The 26,209-nt window shown below is 40.9% G+C and overlaps 1 protein-coding gene across 2 annotated transcripts in view; it reads left to right on the top strand.

The window, feature by feature from the left end:
• LOC104934908 (low-density lipoprotein receptor-related protein 8) overlaps window positions 1-24,868 on the top strand; it is an 83,542-nt gene extending 58,674 nt beyond the window's left edge. Inside the window, exons 7-18 of one of the 2 annotated variants that reach the window (XM_027285587.1) lie at window positions 710-832; window positions 4,934-5,053; window positions 5,774-5,899; window positions 9,361-9,532; window positions 11,054-11,281; window positions 13,513-13,631; window positions 14,085-14,224; window positions 17,369-17,510; window positions 18,249-18,401; window positions 19,700-19,975; window positions 20,797-20,865; window positions 22,614-24,868. In XM_027285587.1, coding sequence (XP_027141388.1) covers window positions 710-832; window positions 4,934-5,053; window positions 5,774-5,899; window positions 9,361-9,532; window positions 11,054-11,281; window positions 13,513-13,631; window positions 14,085-14,224; window positions 17,369-17,510; window positions 18,249-18,401; window positions 19,700-19,975; window positions 20,797-20,865; window positions 22,614-22,954 — 2,009 coding nt within the window. In that variant the 3' untranslated portion in view covers window positions 22,955-24,868. The remainder of the gene's footprint in view (window positions 1-709; window positions 833-4,933; window positions 5,054-5,773; window positions 5,900-9,360; window positions 9,533-11,053; window positions 11,282-13,512; window positions 13,632-14,084; window positions 14,225-17,368; window positions 17,511-18,248; window positions 18,402-19,699; window positions 19,976-20,796; window positions 20,866-22,613) is intronic. The other variant, XM_027285588.1, reaches the window with a different exon arrangement.
• The last annotated feature ends 1,341 nt before the right edge of the window (window positions 24,869-26,209 follow it).

Consider the following 26,209-nt stretch of genomic DNA (forward strand, 5'->3'; position numbering starts at 1 on the left):
TGTTTTTCAGTTTGTTTTTTAAGTGTAAGTCAAATATCAGATCATTCAAAATGCAACAAGAATTGATGGAAAGTAATATAACGTACAGTATATATGAAAGTTGCAATCTGTGTGTTTCTCCTGGTGATGGCTTTTATTGTCGAGCAGGATCAGTGTTCCATTTGCATTAGCAGTAAAACAGCTCTGACACTGATATTTAGCGTGGGAATGGCGTCTGCAGACAAAATGCATAAATATTATACAAAATAGTTTGATTATGTGTGATCTTGTATGGGTTTTGTCTGAACATAAATTATAAGATGAGTTGCTATAATTACCATTGATGTTGTGAAGATCCAGACCAGTGCCTTTTGTAAGCTGCTTTCATTACTTCTTCCTCCTCTGACTATGATGCATAATTTACCGGCAGACTGCAAAAGTATTTTGCCGGAAATTAAACCCCAGCACTTTGAAACTGGACTAAATTAAAGTTCAGTTTTTATTACACAGGGTTTTTTTTATGTTCAATAATATGAATATCTGAGTGGTAAGGTTTTTTTTTTCCACTTGTTTCATGAGAGCCTTCAATAATTTGGTGAACGTCTAGAGATTGTCAATTTGACTTTTCACTTTTCGCATGAGGTTGTGAATCAGTTTGCAATAGCTTATCCAAATTGATGTGAAGTGTTTAGTGTAAATGGCGATCATATCTCCTGCTTTTCTGTTCCAGCAACCAAATGTGAAGGACCCCTGAAATTTCTGTGTAAGAATGGAGAGTGCATTGATAGCTCCAAGGTGTGTGACTCTGTCAAGGACTGCAAGGACCGATCGGACGAGCCGAAGAAAGAGTGCGGTAAGAGGACGTTTTCTGCACACAGCTACTTGACTGTAACCTTGTGTCAGCTCTTAACAAATACTCTTTAACCCTTGAAGCAAACACAGTTGTTTACTGCTTATAGGTAAATACTTTTTCTTCATTTCCCAGTAGTATGAACTAAGGGAAACTGTGTGTCAGTGGAGCTTTTGTCTTTGTGCATATCTATTGTAGTCGCCATTTGACTCCTTGGTGGCTGGTTTTAACTTAGGTTTGACACGTGCAGTTTGAATGATGAGAAGATAACATCAAGCAGTTAATGTAGCAGTGTAATTGTGTTTGCCATAACAAAATGTAACTACCTCCCTCCTATTACCTTGCATTTCAAAGGCTTCGGAGACATTTAAATTAGCAGCAGCCTGTGTGTACTAATTACCATCAAACTGTAGAAAAAGCTTCTTCTGTTCTGTTATAATCTCTCTGCTCTACATCTCTCTTCCTGTCTCTCTCTGTCCTCATCTCTTAATCTATTTAACTGACCACGAGTAAACGAAACAGAGGTCTCAATTGAGGGAAAAAAAACATTGTGGGCTTTTATTACTTTAACCTCTGTGTTTAAGAGCTTTGTAAGAAGGTTTCCGACACAAGAAAGTGAGAAGCAGACATAAGCTCTCATAAAATGACATTTCCTCAGAGGAACTTAAAGTTAAAAAAGGGAAAAGTGACAGCTTACAGAGTAGACTGACCTCTGCCAGGGATGGAAATTGCAAGAGCGAAACAGGTATTCCAGAGAGTAATTCTCCTCCACCTCCATCTCCTCCTCCCTCTCTCTTTCTCTCTCTCTGTCCTCATGTCTCCCTCTTTTTTTCTCCTTCAACTCAGGTCTTGTTCTCAGCTCATTAAAAGCGTGTCCACACACACCTAGCTCATCGCTCTGCTCGCTCAACCATTTACTCGCAAGATGTTCCTCGACCAAAACACCCACACACACACACACACACACACCCACACACACACACACACACACACATACCCACACAAACAAACAAAAAAATACACACAGAGAGACAATATTGCACTCCCCCCCTGCTCTGAAATGCACTTAGACGTAGATGTTTGGTGTGATTGCATTTGCAGAATCAGCCCTACATCAGGGGAAAATAAAGACAATGCATTTTTTTCTGCACGCAAGCAAATGTTTTTCTGTGTTCCACATCTCATTAGATATAATGGCATATTACCGCGGTACTGACTCATTACTCGGCAGACCGTTCATTTCTTAACAGTGCAACATTACTTCTAGCTTTCACTAAGAGGAATGGCTGAAAATAGGTAGTACATAATGGGTTACCATGGTGAGAAAGAAAAAGAGAGCGATGGAGGGTGGGTTAGAGACGGAGAGACGTCATGTTTGTTTGCTCATGGGAAGATAGAAGTGACCTCTAAATCGTGGTTGTCCTTGGAAGCGGCCTGGAAAAAGCTATTGTCACACAGGACCTCTCCTGGGGTATCATGTTACCCACCCAACCCCTCTCAAAAAAACAGGAGTGAGTGAGTCCTCAAATACACTTACGTCTTGGTCTTTATTCTGTCTGCACTTAATTCTGAACTGACATGAAGGGAGTTAACGGGAGTGACTGTGAGTGGCAGGTTGCTGTCACTCATCCAGCTGAATTAGAGATGGGAATTTAATGCTGGCGGTAGCAGTGCTCAAAGCCTGCTGGCACTTACACATAGCAAAGATGAAACGTTTCCCACAAAACTAAGTTTCAGTCTTTGGAGAGTCAGCTATACCTTTCTTTATTTTTGCTACAGTAAATAAAGAAAAAAGATGTGGAGCAAAAATGACTTTCCTCAAGATGAGATGAATCATCTTGGGTCCCTGCAGTCAGTGTGTTGTTGAAACTGGGTCTAACTGCGTTGTGTTGTGTAGTAAATAAGGACCACACATCCCAGGGCTGACTTTCAGCATTTTTGTTGCGAGGCACGCGAAACGGCATCAGCATAACTTATCTGCGATTGTAGAGAATTATTGCTCTGTGCCTGTGTAGTGTGTCACAACATAAACAGCAGCCTACATGATCTCAGCACTTACTCTTTAGCAAGCTCTGTGATAGCCCTGCTAAATAGATAAGCTTCTCTTCTAATTATCAGATTTATGCGTTTAATTGAATGAAGATTTAGCTGGAAAATGTAAAACTATCAATACATTCACTTGCAAAGTAACTTTTTTTTGGACTTATTTGCTTTCTTGCAAAGACTAAGATAAGAAGACTGATACCGCTCTCATATCTGTACGTTAAAAATGAAGCTGGAGTTAGCTCCGCCCAGCACAAAGAATGGAAATAGAGGGAAACGCTTAACCTGACTATCACCTACTATCACCTCTTAAGCTCAGTAACATGCTATTGCTTGTTTATTTAATCCATACAAAAGTAAAAGTATGCAAAACAACATGTCGTGGTAGTAGTGCACTGCGTATGCTGGATTATTTGGGAAGACGCAGCAATTTCCTGAAGACTGCCAGGTTGCCAAGCAACCAGCCTGTAACTCTGCAAAAAAAAGCATTGTTGAAATATTCTTTTACAGTGACATACAAAGTTTGCAGTTTGTAAAATAAACCATTTAGCCTTCCTGTCCAAAACATTCCCTAAAAATAAGAATGAAAATATATTAATACATTCAAATATAACACTATAGGTGTTAGCCTCTACCTTTCAAAATAAAGGTCTATGCTAAATCCACTCACTATTTTATTAGAATTTCGATTCCCTGTTCATTTAGTGCAATAACTTACACCCTACTACACTGGCTCAGACAAACATCCACCAAAGGAAAGTGTTGTGTGATGTGATAATGTGGAAACTGAAGTGATAATATGGCACATTTTCCACTTTGTTGCTTTTATATTAAATTAATTAAGCTTTATTTTGGAGCCAGTGATTTGGTGTCATAGTGTCTTGGTGGGAAGTTTGCAGATGTTGTGCTTCACTTAGGTAACTGTTAACTATCTAAATCACACACAGACGCTCACTGGTTATTGACGGTGATTGAATGTGTTACACTAAAACAGAATTAAGCACTCTCTCGTGTGGAGAAGGGCAGTTTCTCTTGCAGTTGGACCATTTCTTTATCACTCCTTTCCAGTTGTTCATTCTTCAGTCGTGCTCAATTGTTTTTGTGTTTAGCAAATCCTGTGTGCCTTTCAATGAAACGTTGGAGTGAATTCTTTTCTGGTGATTGTAGCTTTCACTCAGTTGGCTTACCCGCTGTGATTCACTCCGACAATAGTTTGTTTGTTTTGTTCAAAGCAGACAAGGAAAGTGTGCAGAAAAGCTGCTTCTGTACTGCAGGATTACAACCGTGAAATTAGACAAAGCTGTCTAACAACTTGTAATGATATTATTCTCCGATGTGTTGAGAAGATTTGTGGTGTAAAAAAAAAAAAAAACTCACCTTAAAATTAGAGCCAGTGACTTTGTTCATGATTCACAGAGCCATTGTGTGCAGCACAATCAAATCCAACTGCCTCTGTCTTCTTCTTTGTGTGCTAACCAGCTTTGACCTACTTTTAAAAGAGAATGGTTGTTGTTTTTTTTCCCATCTTGTTTTTGTCGCTTCTTTCATTCTCTGGTTTTTACATCATTCTTCTTCTGCCTATTTAAGCTGTGTCCCTGTTTGATTTCATGGACCGCACCCACTTATGTGATAGATCCTTATGGGGCATCTCAGAATCCCAGTTCACAGCGTTAATCCCCCCTATACACATATTTCATATCCCCGCTGTTTCTTAGGTTTGTAGAGCTTGTGTGATGTTGTGTCTCTTTGATACCTTTCTCCACGTTCGAGAACATCTGATAAGGATTCAGCAAAGAGCTGAGTACAAGAGCTGCGATAAAATGAAGATTAAGAAGATGATATCCATTTTCCCCACCTATATGCCACACATATTTATACACCTTTATCAAATATCACCAGCCCTTTTACTGCTCTTACAGACACAGACGATATCACATGGTGAATGAGGCTGAGGCTTTTTTCTAAATGTGATTTAAATGAATTACTGGGTGCCCATAATGAGCCTACCTCTTTTGTGATTGGCTGAATTTGACCACTGTTTTTTTTTCCTTTGTCTTCCAGGGCTGAATGAGTGCATGATCAACAATGGCGGATGCTCCCATGTCTGCATGGACCGACCAATCGGCTTTGAATGCCAGTGCCCCACAGGCTACCAGCTACTAGACAAAAAGACTTGTGGCGGTAAATAAAGACTTTAGGTAGACAGACATCAGATAAAGAAATCGCTGCCTGCTGACGGAGCTACTATGACTGTGTGTGTGTGTGTGTGTGTGTGTGTGTGTGTGTGTGTGTGTGTGTGTATGTGTGTGTATGTGTGTGTGTGTGTGTGTATGTGTGTGTGTGTGTGTGTATGTGTGTGTGTGTGCTGTATTTCTATGGGCAGCTCTCAGCTCTCTAGCTGTCTGTCTTTGTTTAATGTGCCCAGCCTGTCACTCCCACAGGGAAACCAGTGCAGTCATACTACTCTCTCTCTCTCTCTCTCTCTCTCTCTCACACACACACACACACACACACATGCATATATACCATGTCCTTCACACCCCTTCCCCATCCTTCCCCAACACTAACATTTCTCCATCAAACCCTGCATGAAGGAGGCAGAACAGAGAAGTCGACAGGGACACGCCCTGTCTCCCAGTCGACTGCTTTCTTCCCATTAACTGCCAGCGACAAAATGTCTGTGTTTCTCCAGCACTTGGCCGTTATTAATGTGCATTGTTACCCATCCATTACCGTCATTTTTTCTCCTAAAAATCATTGCTATATTTACATTTTAGAAGTTTAGTTATCCAGTGCAGCTCATGATGGTGAATTAGTCACTGGCTGTCTGTGTCTGACTGTGTCTGTCTCTGTGTGTCTCTCCCTTGATTGATAGCCTCTCTTCCCTCTCCCTCCCCGCAGACATCGACGAGTGTGAGAACCCTGACGCCTGCAGCCAGATCTGCATCAACTACAAAGGGGATTTTAAATGTGAATGCTATGAAGGTTATGAGATGGACCCCGTTACTAAGACCTGCAAGGCAGAAGGTGAGTCCCACTGCTTAGTGATCAAGCACGAGGGCGTCTGAGGCAGTGGGTTTAAGTTAAAGAAAATCTGGATTTTTTATAACTGCGTAAATTCTGTTTAAACCATTTTTTGTGTTGATACATTTTCCCGCCTTGAAAGTTTAAAAAGCTGTGTTGTACTGTTGATAACAAGATGTTCCCTCAGATTCTGTGTTGCCTCATTAATGCTACGCTGCGCTCTCAGCTTTCGTGCCACAGTGTCAAACCCTCCTCATCTCATAATCACAAACATCTTTCTTATCATTGCTCTGCACTTGCTCGCGTACTCCACATAATTGCTAAATCGCCAAAACAAAAACAAATTTTTGCATCGCCAAGGCAACCACACACAGTTTCTCCAAGGCCGAATCTGTCCTCTGATGTCCCGTCCCATTAGACAGTTTCATGAGTGACAGACTGATGTGTCCAACCATGCCGAACATTTATAATTAGGCATAGCGGCTCTTCGGGGGTACCTGGCTGAGTCATGGTGGAGGCTATTTACAGCAAATTTAATCTAGTCTCCCGTAAGGCTTGTTGACAACAGTTGTTAGACTAGTGAAGAACAAAGTAAACTGCTAAGAGGCCAATTAATTTTCTTTGACCTCCAACTATGGCCAAAAGCTATTAGAGAGAAGATTACAGAGAGAGGCCAGTTTATATGTTTACACTTCATTTCCCTCAAAATGTTCATTATTTAATTGGCAGAAAACGAGTGAGTCAAATGAAATGTGTTGATTTTGTCCCTGTGGCTGTCAAATGTTGTGCTTTGATTTCTCTCAATTAAACTGAGCTCATATCAGAACTCAGCACTCACATGTTTGTATGTGTTTGCATTTGTACACACTGCATATGTGTTTGGATTGTATCTGCCCCCTGCCTCTGTCTACAATTTTGTATTTCTCTGTGCATGATTGCCCGGTGTGTTTGCTATCTGTTTATCTTGGCCAGGAGAGAACTCTGTGTCTGTCCGTGTGTCAAAAACAGAATCTCAGTGAATGCAGCAGTTCCACCGTTTGGTTTTCAGGCAATGAAAACTACAGGTGCCCTGACAGCCCATAAAACCAGCAGGGGAGCATTTTCCTCTTTAGAGGGGTTGGAAATGTAGTCATTGTAATGGGCAGTTTTTGAGAACACTAAGTCCTGGACTGCACTGTCATGGTTCAGACTTTATACTGGGAAAGGAAGGAAAGGGAATGCGCTGGATACTACAATGAGGCTACGGCACAGACAGTCAAAGGGGAAACCGAGGCAAGCGAGCCATTAATGAGAGAATATCATATCTGCCTCGAGAGATAAGTGACTGCAGCTGCCATCCTATTACCGTGCAATGTCAGAGAGAAGATAGATTCAATATAGATGTTACAAGACAAAGGTGGGCTGTATTTGCTAGCTAGAGCGATAACACCTTCCCCGCAGGCACACACAGTTAGTGTATCTGTCACCCACTTGGCTTTTTCCTGCCAGAATTAGGAGGAACTGAACATAAAAACATGATAATATAAAAGCCCCCCTGCTCAGACTTGGGTCTAATTAAAATGCATCATGGGTGACCTTATCACAGCTGGACAGCTCTAAAAATAGGTGTGAATGCAACCAAAATGAAACAAGGACACACTGTGATGTAGATGTGCAGTACTAATAGCTATTTGTACTAATACTGTAGAATTACAAAACTACCAAACTACTAATCTATACTTGAAATGAAACTTGTGTCTCTCTGTGACAATCTAATGTGAAGTTGTCATATGTCAAATATGTATTTCAGCCAGCTGGTCAGTCGGCTGGACTGAAACATCATGACGTCTCTTTAATGAATGCCTTGAAAGTTTGTATAGAAAGTACTGACTTCCACTCGAGCCCCACCAACGGGGTTTACGTTTGTGATTTTAATGGAAACATCTCAGCAAATATTGCGTCACATTCATGTCACCCTCAGGATAAATTGCACTTACTGTGTTGAGTTTCCTTCTAATCTAGCGCCACCATGTGGTCACAATTTCAGTTTGCTCAATACTGAGCTTTCTGACTGAACACTATTCATCTTCAAATTATCAACAGCGTATTAGCATTGTCATTGTAAGCATGTTAGGGTACAGATGTTAGTATTTAGCTCCAGGTACTGCAGTATATTCTCACAGAGCTGCTATTATGGCTGTCCATGTGTTGTTGTTTGTAGTGGTGGTTATTTTATTTTATTTTTTTATTTTTCTGTCAGTATAACCAGAGGTGATCACATGAAATGCATCTGAAAGTCAGTTGAGACCTGTAAACCATATCTTCCCCTATAGTAACTGTGTCTACTATGTGTAGGTGTCAAAAGAAACATTATTATGTTTCGTTGTGTGGGTTCAGGTTTGTTGCAGAGTGTATTGAGTGTGCTTAGGCTAAGACAAGGACAAGAAATCTGTCTTTGTTTAAGGTTGTTTATCAGCCCTCAGAGAAAATGACAACAGTGTGTGTGGATGCTCATTCATGTCTATTTACCTCGAACACCAGCATGAAAGTTAACAGCTTGCTGTTCAAAGAGGTGCAGCCGCATGCTACGGTACTTCTGATCTATATTTGCAAGGAAAAGATAAGGAACAAACGACTTAATGATGCATACACACACACACACACACAAGCACACACACACAAGCACACAAACACTGATCAATGCAGCAACTATTCAGCATTTTTTAATGGAGGAATATTGTCCCTGCACTCTCGTTAGAGCTGGATATTGAGCTGTAACACACGAGCCTTGCTGTGTTATTTATGTGTTAAAAGTTGACATTTAGAGTATCGACGTCCGTGCTACAAATGTGCAGCAGTGCATTAAGCTGCAATGCTTTTTGACTCTGTGGTGAAACCTCAGTGTTATTACTGTGGAGGACATTGCCTGACACGCTGCATCTGCCATCAGGGTTAACCGTCTTGAGTGCAGCACAAAAAACTTTTTGATGCTTGCTAAAAGAGCAATCTATCAGGCTTATCGGCATCCTCTCTGTGTGTGTAGCCTTCCTTTATGCCTGAGTAAGGCTCTATATTTTGGGCTTACAGATGTGCAGGTGCCGTTATTATTTCTTATTTCTAATCCAGTCTAAATCCAGACCATGTTCGCTCAGAAAATTTGAATCATATAAGGTGTGCTGTGCATACAGGATCTGTGGATCTCACGGACAAGAGCAGTTTCTTAATAGGATGTACCAGCTTGGTTCCTTCTTCTAGCCCTTTATCAAATTGTCAAAGTTGATTTGACTGGCCATTAGTGAAGCACATCCCAACTCCACCTACCAATAATTTATTCCGCTAATGAACAATCTATTGATCCTGCTTCAGCCCCTTTTCTAAATTGCTTTGCACTGTGACTATGATTGTAAATTTTAACTGGCTAAAGTCCCCCATACTTAGGTTCTGCTCAAAAGCAAGGCATTAAATATTCTCTACTTTGTGTGCAGGGAAGAGCCCTTACTTGCTGTTCACCAATCGGCATGAGATCCGCCGCATTGACCTGATGAAGAGGGACTACAGCCAGGTGGTGTCCACCCAGAAGAACGCAGTGGCTTTGGACCTTGACGTTGCCAACAACCGTATCTTCTGGTGCGATCGCTTTCATCGGAAAATCTACAGGTAAGCCAACACAAAACTTATGATTAAGTAACTTATGATTTGAAACCTACCTCATTTACATCCATGTTCGCTTGCAAGCAGTTTCCTCTAACCTGCTTTTGCTGGCAGATTGCTATATCACTTGGCACATTACTGCTCAGGAGTGGAATAACCTAAAACCACTGACTGATCAGAATTCTGTATCACATTATCACGCATGCATCGACCGACTCTTAAAAACGTTGCTTTATGTACTACCACTAGTGGTCAAAGGGTTCCATAAGGTCCCTGTAATTTACATCACACATAACACATGTGACTTTACATTGGACTCCGGACTCAGAGTTTCTTTCAGTAGCACTTCCTGTTGTAAGCTTTTTTTAAAATCAAGAAGGTTTTGAGATGCAGCCATCTCATGTTGTTCATTGCAACATGAACCATATATACTCACAATCTTTTATATACTAAATATATCCATGTTTAATTCTATCAAAATGCCTGCTAACTTTTGCAAACACTATTTATATAATCTTAGTTTTCCAAAGGCGAAACACTCAAACGAAAACAAATGAAGGTTTCAGACATTTATCTTACAGTTTAAACAAAGCAATCTAAACATGACGTGACAAACACTTGTTATGCACAGTTGTGCTTGATGTACTGAGCATCTATTTGTTCAACACAAATGAACAAATTTTTGAAATTGAATCAGCTGACTTGGGCTCAGGCCTGCTTTTATTTGAGTTTAATTCCACCCTTCCTATTGTTATCTGAACTACGTTTTCTCCCCAGAGTGTCTTCTAATTGGAGCACTGTGTTCTCTTTATGAAATGGATGTTAAGAGAAAAGATCTCTAGGGAAACCGAAAATTGAAAATCCTGTTTGGGAGCACAGCTGTCTAACCCTCACCTCACACCTCTCTGCCAAGGCCAAATCATTAGCGAGCAGGGCAAACCCTCGAGTCAGGCCTTGTCTATTCTGATAAGTGGTCCACCTAAGAAGGACACTAACCCCCGGATGAACCTGCTCAGCGCAATGGCCCAAAGCTACACACACCGGTCCCACTCTCAGCTCTGCAGTCGCTTTACAGCACGGTGAAGAATCAGTACGCACATCAGTCGTGTTTGATACTTAATCTTTAGACTATCCCCTTGTCCTGTTACTGTCCTGTATGCACTCATGTATCCACTTTATATCCATTCACAATAAGATTCATGATTAGTGGTTCACTTTTATGTAGGAGAGGATAATCTAACTAGTTTCTGGCAAAGGTTTGTAAAATGCTTGAGTTTGTAATGAAATCACTAAAAGTGAGTCATTTATAAAGGTAAATTTTGCTAGAGTAACATGTAGTAAGAAAAATAGTATACTCGTTTTCACAAAATAGTACCCCACCAGGTAATCAACATCCCTCCGCTGCACATCGATTTTGCAATAACATTTAGCTTGTTGTAGATTATGACTTTCATATTCTCCTCCCCTCAAAATACTCCCTGCTCCCGCTCTCTCTCCTTCTCTCTCTCTATCTCCCTTCCCCTGAAGTGCCTTCATCCATGAGGCCAGTGATCCCTCTCAGCAGGTGCCACTAGTCGATTCACTCCTGCAGACTCCCGTGGGTCTGGCTCTGGACTGGCTCCAACACAACCTGTACTGGGCCGACTCTGGAGACAAATCCATCTCTGTGGCCTCAGTGGATGCCACCAAGAGACGAGTCCTCATCAACACAGATCTGAGTGAACCGCGGGCAATAGCGCTGGATCCCCACCACGGGTAAGGAGGAGGAGGCGTTTGTATTTGTGTATGTGTGTTTGTGTGAGCATGAACACAATAAATGCCTGCTCTGGCTCAGACATCAAGCATTGACCACATTATTTAATCACCAGTAGTGTGACGGGATCAATAATTATGGTCGTTAAACAATTATCTCTATCGGTTATTATTATGACCATTCACTGACCTGCAAGACTAATTTCTAATTTAAAAAAAATATGCTAATTATTCAAATGCATGCTATAGATTTCCATAACAATTTGCACTATGTCAGCATAAAATAGTGTCAAACAGAGTTTATATGGGTCACCCTCCTCTACATCTGTTTTAACATGGCAGACACCATACTGATCTTCTTTTTCCTGTTCTGTAATATTGAAGATGATGGTCAATGACCCCCAGATAGATATTTTAGCTCTGGGGCACAGGAATTGAATAACCATAATCTTCTTCTGGGAACGTGTCTAACGATAAACATAAGAGAACTCCTGTTGCTGTGTGTGGGAATCCAAATTAACGAGCCTGTGACCCATTTAGCATCCTGACTCAATAGTTTTTTTAGAAATTCTGTCCTAGATGATCACTCCTAATCTGGAAAGCTTCATGAATTTGTGCCAGCGTGCGCTTCTGCAGCTTTTGTGTTCCGGTGATCCAAACCCAGATGAGCACAAAAATAAACTAAAATAAAACAAGCATGTTTACTAAACTGAGGCATCCACACACAGGGAGATTTTCTGCATATTACAGAGCTGATCATGCCCAACAGGGATCCAGCACACAGAGTTCTCCTTGTCACACCAAATTAGTTTTGTCTTTGCAGGAAAATTCATTTAATGTCAGTACCACACATTTACATAGAAATGACGGTGTAAATCACTGTGTATTTTGCCTGATATTACCCAATAACCATTCAAACTGTATTCAACTGCACTCAAACAATAACAGCTTTTAAATGTGGTGGTTTAAACACTTGGGCTTTGGTTTAAGCCTACCACAAATCATTGCCATGGCTGAGGAAGTTTGCCTGTTTTCCAGTTAGCAGAGTATTTACCAACACTGATGATGTAAATTAGCACAGACCCAGAGTTCAAATGAACACACAGCTGCTCATTACGATACAATGGGCTGTTGGAAAGCAGAACATGTCAGTTTCTGTCAACAAACTTGAAATATTGCGTGACAAAACCAATAAACCTAATCTCCTCCTCCCACAAAGACAAGATGGATGCAAGGAAATTAAATTACTTAAATTTTTAATTAAATTTTGCAAGTATTATTAAACAATGCAATCAATGATTGAATAAAAAATGCCTCCTGGAATAAATATTAAAAATATGTCTGGGAAAGTTCTGCTTTGCCTTAGAAGCACACACACACACAAAACTACTTCACACAGACAAACTATATTCTTTGCTCTTACTTTATTTATAATATGATCTTACATCTAAAATTAACTCGACCTCCTATGAAATGCAATATAATTGTAACAAAAATAAAAATTCAAGCAGAAGGAAACTGAGGGAAAGCAGTGAAGTAGTCAGAGAATTTTTATGGAAGATAATCTTCCATACAGATGTTGGTCTTTTGACTTGATTCTGCGTTCCTGAACAGACAGCTCTCATACAGTGCACTGTACACAGATCTGTTGATTTGCTGCCGTCATATTTGTTTCGGTCACGCAATGTGGTTTTGTAATATACTTGTAGTTATTAACATGTATTTCTCCCTTTATGTGTCCCCTTCAGAACAAACAGGTCTGACATCCCAGACATCCAATCAGAGACACTATTGCCCTGTCCTAGTTTTTGCAGTATTATATAGGATTGTACTGCAATATGCTGTATATAGCAGCACTGCTTTTCTGTCATCATGCCAGTGCAAAAATCTCAATACAGTCCAAATGCAAATATAAAACGATGCCATCTGACTCATTAGTGCATAAACAACTGTGGCATAACGTCAGTAAATCAAGCCTCTGCTGGCTGGTAGTTTCTCTGCAACAGCTCCCAGGCTTAACAAACAAAGTGAAGAGCAACACCTACAAAAACTCAAAACTTCAACAACAAAAAATCAAAAATCAAAGTTCCAGACAAAACAACATAAATGGGACTGCGCACACTGTAATTCTTGTGCACTGGAGACGATTGTTACTTTTACATTTCTTGCTGAGCGCAGCAGCACCAAATAAACACTCCATAATAACACAATAAATTTCCTTTGTTCAACTCAAGCTTCATGTACTGGTCGGACTGGGGCACACGAGCCAAGATTGAGAAGGCCGGGATGAATGGGGTGGACCGACAGGTGCTGGTCGCTGATAACATTGAATGGCCCAATGGCATCACTCTAGGTGAGAGGAGAACAGCTGTTTTTCAACACTTGACCTTACATGAAATGTTATACAGTGCTGTATTTCACACTTTGTTTGGCGTGCGTTGCTTAATATGCCTGAAGCACAGTCCTGAAAAAGGGCTAATGCACTTAATTAACTCATTAAAGGTAAAGGTCAAAAAAAGGATTGAAATAGTGAGGGTAAATGTTAAATGACGATGGCAAAACAATGATTTATAAAGTTACCACAGTTGCTTTTAAGTGATATTTGAAGTGTTTAAGAAGTTATAGATCGACACAGTAAAAGTTGCAGTAGTGTAATTATAAGAATCTGACATTTTAAAATGTAATCAATATCACCTAAAGGGATTTGTTGGTCAGAGTGCATGAGTGCTCACCGCAAAGACAATCAATTTCTACTCAAGCTTGGGAAAGTCCTATCTGTGTATGTATGTGTGTGTGTGTTTCTCAGATGTAGCCAACAAGCGCCTGTACTGGGTGGATTCCAAGCTGCACCTTATAGCCAGTGTGGACCTGAACGGAGCTCACCGCAGGACGCATATGTCGTCTGCAGAGAGACTGGGACATCCTTACGCTTTGGCTGTTTTTGAGGTTTGTGTTTAATAGATTTCAATAATTTCAGGCGGCCAATCTTGATATCATCCAGCCTCCCACGCCTCATCATATCTACATCTCTCTCATCAGCCTCTCAGGGGTCTGCAGTGTGACTGGGACTTTGAGTGTAATGACTGTTAAATTCAATTTACTCTCAGTTTGTGTCTGTGTGTGTGCGCCTTTGTGTATTCCCTTGTGAGAATGAGTGGCACAGCATACTAAACAGAAGACGACTATAAGAAGTGTAGAGCAGCCTAAAGCAACCCACACACTCGTGCTTTTGGTCAGAAGCCAGCATCCCTGCATGTGTATGCAATATGCTGTGTCCATCACAGAAATTTAAGTCTGGTTTTGTGCCAAAAAGTCCAGCTGCCTCGTGGTTTCAAGATTGTGTGTGTTTGTGCCTATGTGGAAGCACAAACAAAGAGTTTGTAAGAAAAATCATCATCATCTTGGATGTGTCTGTTGGTGCCACTGCAACAAAGTCCCAGCCAGTTTCAGACATCACCCAAGAGACCTATCCTCCAGTGGGAGTACTCTCAAAGGGGAGCTGGTCTCAGTGGGAATAGAGATACAGGTTTAATTCAGCAAGCAGACCAAATGTTTTTTGAAAATATCCACTTGGGTTTGGATTTAAAACCCGTCCCATGTGACTTTTTAAATACAAAACACCAACACTGGATTCAAATGACCCCTTTGATAGTGGCAGAACAAGGAACCTTCGAATCTGCAGACTTGATCGAAAAACATCTGGAGTCAATGTTTGGCTGTTATAGAAACATGAAACTACTCAACAAAAGTACAAGAACCTAACATTGGTACTTAAGTATAGAACTTAAATGGATTATAGTTACATTTCACCCCTGCTGAAAATCTCTCTTTTGCAGATCATAAATCGTCTTGTTTTTCTCTCACTTTTAACCTTTAAAAATGAAAATTCAACAGAGAGTTAAGCTGTCCAAAGCATAACCTTGAAAATTTTCTGGCTGGCTTCTGTTCGTCCACCGCACTGCTGTGTAGCTCACAGAAATTATGATAAACGCCCTCTGGTGTAATACGTAATCGATCCGGGGCTTCTCTGCTCTGTGCCCTGTAGTGACTACAAGGTGACTTTCCTGTTCAGGATGTTGAACACACACCAGCACAATAATATTGAGCCGAGCTTGTTGTAGTGTACATCACATTACATGTCTCACTCTGACTCAAAGACTGACTCAACGCAAACACACGGTTGTGCTGTGAGGCCCATTGTCTCAACACCGACTGGAGATTATCTGCTAGTTTCTAAGGCAACCGCAAAAAAATGTCACCTCCAGCCTAAAACTGTCTTCTTAAATTGGTGAGGGGGTGAACTGGTGAAACAAGGCAAACAAATCAACTAAAAACAAGCATGGTTAAAATGGGCCTCTTTTCATAAAGCTGTAACAACCCACAAAGGACATGCAGACATTACAAACCTATAAAAAAAGAAAAATCGGTGAATAGATTAAATCTTCCACAACGAGGTTCTCTTTATTTCCTGCTGTTTATTGTTGCTGTTGCACTGCTGCTTCAGTTCAATTGAATGTCTGCGTTAAAGCTTTGCGTGATGCATTTATATATTATTACATATTATTTGCAGGAAAGGCTAAATTAACGCACTCTCTCTTGCAACAAATATTTATCAGTGCACATTTTACTTCACTTTGAACCAAGCATTTACAGCTGTTAGCGCCTTGTCTTCTCCCACGGTCGCCATATTATGACTCTCTGTTTAAGGAACTACCGGTATAAAGAATGGATGGTGTATGCGTGCCATCAACCATAGAGCCATTTTATAGCTTAAAATCTGCGGCTCTGGCCGCTGCCATGTTGGCAGCCCTGCCTCTTCCGCCTCACGGCTAATCTGAAATTCAGTAAAGATGTGAATCATCGGCAGATCTGATATGGGCTAAATTACACTCAAATAAGCCATCTGTAATGATGCTCAAAGTTGCCCCACTGCTAATTATGCATAACTTTAAGAAAAAATTTCACCCTCAGTACAATTGCTATGAACGGGGAGATCAGCTATAGAGACCAAAACTGTTTTTTGTACCAGGCTCTAAACATGTTTATTTCTGCTGTGAAGTTGGACAATTTAAATTGGGGGCTTATCGACACTGACTCGTTTTGTATCCAGCCTCAAGTGGTTATTCGAGGAACTGCAGTTTTTAGCTTAGGCATAGGTTGCTGCTTGGTTTAAGTCTTTTTGTCCCTTTGTTACCCTTTGTCAGTCATCTGAGTGTGTATTATTTTGGTTTTTTCCATTCTGTCACCTTAACATAAGCAAATTTTAAAGTGGCATTTCTAACACGCTGCTGATAAGTAGAAAGTATGCTATACTATGTGCACCAACTTAGCAACAAGGCTAGCATGCTTACATAGGCTAATTAGCACTAAACATTTAAGGCTGATGTCATTAGTTTTACAGATATTTTAAATATATATAAAATTTAGATGATGGCGCCGGATGAAAAGTCAGATGATCATTAAAGTTCCAATAATAAAGATTATGCAATTCAAATTTTGTGCAAATCCATAAAAAAACAAATAATTGTTGAGACATCAGTTAAAATCACAAATGTTAGTTACATAGTTAGACTAAAGTTATTAGAATTTATCCTCCTCCCATGACTGTCCACAGAACCTGGTGTCACACCATCTAGTAAATGTTGAGCTATTTCATTAGATAAGTGAAAATTTAAAGAAAGGTCAAAAGATCACAGATGTCTGTATAAAGTCTGCATAAAGTCTCTACCAAAGTTAATTGTGATGAATTTAATAGTTGTCAATCTGGATCAAAGTGGTGGAACACTGCCATCTGGGTGACTGGATAACAAACAGAATTAATACCTATATCATATTAATAAAATCCATCAGTAAAATGAATAAACTAAAAATTTTAACAAGGATTATAATCTTCCAACTTTTCCAAAAGACGTAAAATGAGATTCTTCTTAAGTTGTAGTTGCATGGCTCTGTCCTTCGAGCATTACTATCCGAGCTGTTGGAATATGGCTGTTTGCCAACGTGTGCTCTTGGGTTCAAGCCCAGCACAGTCATGACTAACTTGTTCTGCGTGTTACCCAATTTAGGACAATGATTCTCTGTGTGTTTCAGGATCGTATCTACTGGACAGACAGAGACAGGGCGGCTGTCTTCATGGCCAACAGGCTGACCGGTCAGGACATCCACACGCTGGCAGAAAACCTTAACGACCCCCATGACATTGTGGTCTTCCACCAGCTCCGCCAGCCGCAAGGTATGTGTGTACAGTATGTGACTGTGTGAGCTGTGTCACATCTCTGCGACTACATTTCCTCCGTGGGTCCATGCCGACCCAGGCGCATGAATAAATGATATTGAGACTCGTGACTGTGGTGGAGTGATCAAAGCGTTGGGAGCAGCAGTACATTCACACATCTGTCAAAACCCCTGCCTCCAACGCCATTTTCTCCTACAGGACAATCCAGAATTGAGTTGAACTGAGCAGAGCACTTAATCATGAATGTGATGGCCGTGTATTTCCTTTGTTGTCTGTCAGTTTTCATATCTATCTATCTCTGCCCTTCTGTCACTTTTTATTTCTTCATTCCAGTGCATGGTCTATGCCCATTTATATTTTAATCTTTCACTGTATTTCATCACTTTCTTTTCCGCTTCGATCTTCATACAGTCCTGTCTTTCCCAGTTTGTATCTAAACAAGACTTTGTGATGGACACAGTGGAGCTCTACTTGGCACAGGGAGTGCTTAAGACTTACAGCAAGTTTCTGTATTTTGCCACATTTTGTTCTTTGCATTCTTTTAGTTTGTTTGTACAAAGTGACGGGCTTGTAGAAAGGGGATGCAGCTGTGTTGCACAGTAGGGAACAATAACTTCTTCTGTCTCTCTCTGACTCTCTTGCTGACCCCCCCCCACCCTGTTGAATAGGTGATAATCTTATTTATATAACCATAACTGTGAAATTCTCCATGTTTCTCTCTGTCCCTGTTTCCAGGCCCAGACAGCTGTAATCTGGGCAGTGTGGCCAACGGAGGCTGTGAGTACTTGTGTCTTAAGGCTCCGCAGATTACCGAACACTCGCCCAAGTATACCTGCGCCTGCCCCGACGGACAGGACCTGGGGCCTGATATGAGGGGCTGTGTGCCAGGTGAGTGTGTTTATGAGTGGTAATTGAGACAATTTAGTAATCAATAGCATCTAAAGGGATTTGTTGGGCAGAGCGCCACAGTGTTTGCTGTGTAGATAATCAGATTCTGCCTCACTTAAGGAAGCTCTTATTATGTAACGCTTTTCTACACACATTTGCAAAGTGCTTTACAGTAATAAGAAGAGAGAAGATGTGACATTTGCTGAAATAATAAGGCAGGAGAAGAATATTCATAAAATAAACACAATTATTAATTGAATTGCTGTATGTTTAAGATCAAGCCTAAACTGTATGACTTGTGTTCTATATTGTAATATTTCCTGCTCAGTAACTAATAATAATTTTCTAAAATCATAAATCATTGAATGTTATTTTCATATTTATTTAATTAATAATGAATTATTTAATATTCTCCCTTCAAGAAACATAGTTATAGAGCCTGTAACTAAAAAAACATAGTTGCTAAGCAACACATATAGGCAGTGGATGCAATAACATGGTCAACTATGTAATATAATGTTATCTAACACAACGTCTCTGGAACAAATGCTGAACTCATACAGCTCATATTGCTGCATCGTTCTACATTATGACACCTGGAACAGATCCTAGGTCAGTCATATTTCCTGAGATTATAAGGACTGAAAGAAGCATCATAGAAGGTGTTTAGCGCATGACTTGAAGCATACTGCTGTACACTGAGTTCATGTTATTTTGTCCACCCTCTTTACGTTGATTTTTTTGCTCACCGATGATTGAATGTGTTTGTTATGGATCTTACATCAGATGACAAGATTTCTATGTATATGAATTATATGGACCATATTCTATACATAAATAGCAATGAATATATTAATATAAAACAGTATGTAAATAATGTAAATGGACTCCTGTGTGCTCATCTCACTGGTTTGAAGCTTGACCATTTTTATCAAAAGGTGACAAACGTTGTGGGTTGTTTGTTTATGTTGCAAGGCTGCTGTCAAATTTGATTGATGAAGTCCCGATGAAGAAGAGTAGCTGAGTTTTGACTGTGAAATGTATTATAATTTATATCTATGGATGTTTTACAGAACATTGAGTTTAAGGTTGCTTATTTTAGTTGTGAATATTTCAAGGGATGGTACAGAATTTAGTTTATTTCCAAAAGTTAGATGAGAAGATTGACACCACTTTACTTTGGAGGTGTTTCCAGTGGTGCTGATATTCAGATTTGAAATCATATTCACTTTGACACATCTATAATAATTCAGCTTCTTGTGTTAACGCTTCCTCCTGTACACTTCTTTTCTTTACAGCAGCAACAAGAATCGACATGACATCATCCACCTCGCCTCCAACTGGATATACACCTCTTGCCGAGGACTTCCCACCTCCCTCAGGGGGAATATCACAGGCAGACGCCACCCCCCACCTGACCACAGCTCCCTCTGGTGCTCCCGATCCCCTCACGCCCCTCTCTACTCTTAAGTCTGTGTCACCACAAGAGTCTAAGGCGCTGGGCTCCCACTCCACCGCCACAACTATGGTCGTCTCCACCACGCCTGCAGGGGACAGCAGCGTCTCTCAACACTGTAAGTGTTGTGTATTCACAATTTATCACTAACATACTACTACAAACACTGTAAATAAATCTTATTTTAGCATTATATAAATAAAATGTGATAGTTTTCCTCTCTAAGATTTGAGAAGACTAGCCCATGCAGGACTTATGATAAAGCAACACTTTGACCTCCTCACACCCTCATCTCCTGTCAAGTACCACATCCTCTAGTCCCACTCGTACTCGTAATAGCTAACAACCTCACCCTCACTGTAATGATGACATTAAAGTGAGAAACCTACAAGCCCTAACAACCGTGCTCGACCGCCTTAAGCAGGAGTGATGGATGGTCCCTTGTCGACTTGAAAATGTCACCTTTCCCTCTGTAATTTGTGCTGTATGTGGCCTGTAGGCTGTTGTGTATCTGCGAGGGCATGCATGCATTCATGTGACTGTACCTAAATAAGCATGTTGGTAAATATGTGATATGTAAATGAGCATGAGGGGGAGCCTGATGGCGCCTGGATGGATGAAATGTAGAAGGTCGGCATCAGTGTCAAGGTCGCACTGACAAATGCCAAGCAACTCATCATTTTTCTTCCCCCTTTCATTTTTATTCCGCCCGATTTTTTCACTATCTGTCTCACTTTGTAAAACACTCACAGCCGTGCACGCTTGATCACCCGCTCCCCGCCTCTGTGTTTTATCTCCCTCTTTTTCCTCCAGTTCTCCCTTTCTGCCTCCCCTGCTTTAACTCTCATTCTATTTCTCACACATTTTTAATATTTTTTTCCCCATGCGCTTTCTCACTCTCTCTCTAACTTGTCTCTCTTGTTCCATCCCTCTCTTCAGCTGGTAGCGAGCATTTCCTCCTGGGCGAGAACCTGACAGTAGCTGTTTTGGGAGTGGTCATCCCAATCGGTAAGTCACCTGGAGCTTTCTTGTCTGTACGTGCGTCCGTCCACACATAAAGGCCTGCAGGGCTGCGTAAAGCTGCTGTCTACCTGCTGCCCATGGCCACTCTGTTTGTAGTCCATTCACACTGACCCTGCTGTGGCAGGATGAGAGAAGCCTGGCCCACAGGGCTTCCTCGCTGACGTTTCTCAGGAGTCATTTTCTGTCCGTCTGACATTGCTGCCACACTGCATTATTCACTTCACACTGCGTTGTTGTGTTGGGTTCTGCTACAGCCAGGCTTGTCAGGAGACCTTTTATGCCTGTGTAGTTAGTGGATAGGTAAGAATGGTGCACCTCTATTACAGAATATGTGGTTTCTACATATTCTGAGAATTTGGTTTTATTTGTCCTTCTTTTGAAAACCAGTGCAATGGAGGTAACCTGAATCGACCCTTTGCTAAGTCCCACCCCCCTTGGTTACTGTTGCTACACATTCTCACACAGCACATGTGCACGTTAACTGCGGATTTAGCACAGAAAGTGTGTAGTAATCTTTGAAGCAATGGGTGTTTGATTTCAGACAGAGGCAGACAAAAGAAGCTCCATTTGGCAGCTGAAATGACAACTGAAGTCAGTCGATTTTATCAGCTCTTGGTAGGAAGAGAATTAAGCTTCAGGAGAATGAGTGGTTGAAAACACTGCCTGTGGCTTACTTGAAATATATAATACTCAATGCCACACACATGATATCATGCATAGTAAGACTGTGGCTAAAGCTGCATGCCCCAGGAAACAAAAGTCAGCATATAGAAGACTTGGTGTCAATATTGTTATGTAATTACAGCGTAGAGTTAAAAAATATTCAAAGTAACATAACTCTGTTTGGCCTCATAGCAAACAACTTTCAATCTTACAAGAGAAAAAGTTTGCAGGATGAGGAATCTAATGTTTTTGTCAGACATAAGGCTATCTCAGGTAACATGGCTGAGGTTACTGGAGTGTAAACTCTGATCGGACAGTCACTGTCAGGTTTTGTGCTCAGAGCATTGAATTTTTTTGGTTTCCAAAAAAAGTGTTTTTGTTTCGCTGAATAAAAGAATACAATTTGATTAAAATAATAATTCCCATTGGGAATATTTTCTCTCGATTACAGCTGCTCCTGCTTTGACACCACTTATAAAAAAACACGTGTAAAATATTATTGTAGATGCCTCTGAGTAACTTTGAAGTATAAACAAGCCCAACCAATACAATACTAATACAGTATGAGACCAAATGAATCAGCCAGTTAGTTCAGATGGACTCTTATCATGATAGACTTCATCGAGGTGAACAGACAGAACAGGAGAGAAAAGGACTCTAATAAAGCATGGAGGCTTTATGGGTATAATTGAATTAAGCATTATTAGATTACATTGCTTATTCAAGGACACGTTTGCTGAGGGTGAGTTGCCAAGAGATTGTGATGTAATGTGATCGTTTAAAAATTTTACTCCCAGAGGATAGTTTAAAACCAATTTAGTCCACTAATGGTGTTTCACACAGCTGATTTGGATTCTGTGTTCAAAACCTGTTGGTTGGTTTTTGACCCAATGTTAAGCCGAGCCACCCACACACACACAACCTTTCGACCACTGCCCCCTGCCCTCTCTGTCCCCTGCATGCCTGTTCTGCTCCTCTCCGTGCCTCTCATTTCATGCCATGGACTCGTTCTGCCTTGTTAACGCTCCCCCCTTCCCGTGTCCCTGCCGCTGTGTGTTAAACGCATGCAGTTCCTATCATTGCCACAGTGGTGTTTGGCCTGGTGTGCGCCGGAGTCTACCTGGTGTGGCGTAACTGGCGGCACAACTCCACCAAGAGCATGAACTTCGACAACCCCGTTTACCGCAAGACCACGGGCGAAGGCGAGGAGGATGAGATCCACATCGGGCGGACCGACGGCATGGGGCACCACGCTCACCACCACCCTTACCCACAGGGCGTCAACATGGGAGTTGTTGGAGCCGGAGGGGGCACCTGCCCGCAGTTTATCGCCCTTCCACTCGGGGGCAGCATGCCTGATCCAGGGACTCACTGGTACACAGAGCAGCCCATGCTCTCCACTGCGAAGTGACAAATAAGAGCGGAATCTGAAGAAGATGACCGCTCAGGCACACGCACACACAGTGAGGTCAGGGGTGACTTGGGCTGAGTTTGCAGAAGGGACGAACAACATATCATCAAATGTTACATGCAGACATTCACAGCCGATGTCCTATGCCAATTTTCCATTTGAAAAGCAGCAGCATTAATAAGACTAACATGATTCTTTAAGAAAATGTTTCATATCTTTTCTGCGCTGGAGCTGGATCTACTTATTCTCCAGTAAATGTGGAGAATTCATTACCGAATTATTAATGTGTTATAACGTGTTCCCAGATTTTACCTAAACTGTGGAGTCAGAGTGGCTCCTCTTTTCAGTCGTTTGCGTTGATAACTGAGTGAGGTGCGTGTCATATTTTGTGAAGGGGCTAGTGAGAAGTTCTGTTTCATCCTTGATGTATTAATTTGGGCTTTTGGTTATTCCTGGTGGGCCGCTGAGCTCTGGGAACACTGTTTAGGAAGGTGGAGCTCTGAAACTGGGACAGCATTTGCGTTGATGGGACAATCTGTACAGATTCATCTTAGAATCGATCACAAATGTCATAGATGTCATTACTGGAGGTGTCCTTTGTAAGTTATCGTTTTCCTGGATGGGTTTTCTTTTGTAAGATCTTTCCATTCTCTGATTAAATACCACCCACATTATGTGTTTTCTCTGTGGTTCAGAGGAAAGCCTTTAAGGGTGAGCTGTCTCACATTTCAGAGTGCAGTTGATTCGAGAGGTCCTGTTTTTATTTGACCTCCTATACCCGAGAGTTTTAAGTGAGTGCAGCAGAGAAATGGAAGAAATGGAGACATACAGCATTTAAACCTTTGTTTCTATGAGCAGAGAGGATGTAGGTTCGGAGGGAAGTGTTTTATTTTTACACAGGAGTTCTGTCTTCTTTGTTGTTTCTTGTTTAGGTGTTTAGCGGTTTGAGAAAAGCAATAGACTGCAGCTTTTAGTGAGTCTGCAGTGTTACGTGGCTGACAAAGATCCTCCAGTGTTAAGAATTTCATTTGATCACCCGCTTTTGACTGTGACAAATTCACACATAAACACACAGGGGGTGCAGTGATAGCAAATTCACGCTGTTCTCCAGAGGTGCACTTGCCCTCCGAAAACACAAACAGCATGCATAATTGCTCACAAGCCAACAATGCAGCCATTCATTGTTCAAGGCAAGATACACACACATAAACACGTGCATGCACGCACACATTCACTAAAGCAAGCTGGATTCCAAGCCTCCTCCCGACAGGGCCGATATCTGAGCAGACAGTTTTGGATGGTGCCATGTGGGAGGGCCCAGCTGGTGGCTGCATGATGAAAAAGAGCCTTCATGTGATGTAAACACAGAAAATCAGACTCCGATGTAATGAGGTTAAGATCAAATTGTCCTATCAGTGATTCTGTTTCATGCTGGTACAATATAGTCCCGTCATTGACAGTTACTCCATCCATAAACCTTGAAAGTATGTGTGTGTGTGGGTGTGTGCTTGTGTGTGTGTTCACTATTATGCATGTGAGTGCCAACGTTCATCCCACAGCCATATTTGAACTGTTTTGTAAGCTCTCTGTTGCACAACCCTCTTAGAATGCCTTCTGTATTGTGTATTGCATGGAAGAAAAGTGTATGAAGGTGTGTGGATACACAGGTATGTAAGTGTGTGTGTGTGTGTGTGTGTGTTGTTGTTGTTGTATGCGTGTAACAGTGTATGACACTGGAGAAGCTTTGAGGGTGCTTTTTGATTCATTGTAAATATGTTTTCATAGGGTTTTTGATAATGTATTATACAATTATGTAAAAGAGAAGCTGTAAATAAGATTTTAGATAAAGTGTTGACAGGTATATTAATTTATTTGTATAAAAGCAGAGCACTGCATTCCCTGATTGTAAGAAATCTGAATTATCCACCAAAGTGGTTTGTGTTGTTTCTAGCTGTGCTTCATTTAGCATCTTTTGTGTTTTTTATTTGTTAGCCCACGTAAAACATGGTGTGTCCCCCGTCCCCTGAAAAACTCCCACATCTTTGCAACGCTTCCCAACCTTACTGTTAATGAGATTACTGATTTTTTTGTTTGTTTGTTTGTTTATTTGTGCCTTTTTGGTTACTTTTTCATTTTCCTCTTGTATTTTTTCATGAAACGGACAGGGATCAGACAACTACTGTACATGCAAAGATGAACTGTATTGAGACCAAACTGGTTCCACTTTTTGATTTTCTGTAATGGATTACTTTTGAATATCTCTATATATTGATATATAAAATCTGACTGAAAATTTCCTTAACGTGTGCCGTATCATTTTATTCTACAACATTTTTTGTGTCAGGGGAAAAACTGAATGAGGTTATGTTACCCTGTTAAGTTACCCTGAACTGGGCCACAAGTGTTAATCACAGGATATTGGTACACTGAGTTTCCTTTGATTTTTCAGCCCTCTCAAATTAGCTGCTTTGAAGCGCACTTGTCCTTTTTATATTAATAATGTGTCAAATGGATGATTTGTATAATGTGAAAGACACTGCTCACAGTCACAAACTCACAGAGAGTTATTTCCTAGCTCTGCAGTTCCCCTGCAATAAGCCTGTTTTAGCTCGTTGTTTTGGTTTTCCGTCCCACAAATTTACTCTTTGGTTCAGTTTTACTACATCTCATTTGTAGCATGCTGCTGGCAGCTCTTTTAAGCAAAGAAGCTCTGATAAACAAAACGTCCAAACCCTGTCCACGACCAAATAGCAGTCAGACAGTTAGCAACAACATATAGTTAATATAGTCAACATAGATGAGAATTTAGAAGCTAGAGTTAGGGTTAAGGACAGATATTCCCTCGGGACTTGGAGACCAAAAACAAACCTCATCACTTGAAATGATTGCTGCATGTCCGCTGGATTTGTAAACAGACTGTTTTTTAGGCAACACTGAATATTAAACCATAGCTGTTATATGAGAAACGTCTGATTTTCAGATTGTTAAAGTCTGTCCCCATGTGGCAGAAAAAAAACTTTAATGCAGCTTTAAATCATCATCTCTAGGCAACCTTCCTGAGAATAAGCAGAACAAGACAACGAGCAATAAACACAAACATGTCTCCTGATAAGGTACTGTGTGTTTACATCTTTTCCTTTTGTGTGACTTGAAGCCCAATTACAACCAAACTGAGTGAATAATATCATTTACAAGCAATATACTCAATACTCAATAGCAGCTGCTGGGCTTACAAGACCAAGTAAGGCTGCATTT

The sequence above is a fragment of the Larimichthys crocea genome, chromosome XII, assembly GCF_000972845.2.
Source record: "Larimichthys crocea isolate SSNF chromosome XII, L_crocea_2.0, whole genome shotgun sequence".
NCBI lineage: Eukaryota > Metazoa > Chordata > Actinopteri > Sciaenidae > Larimichthys > Larimichthys crocea.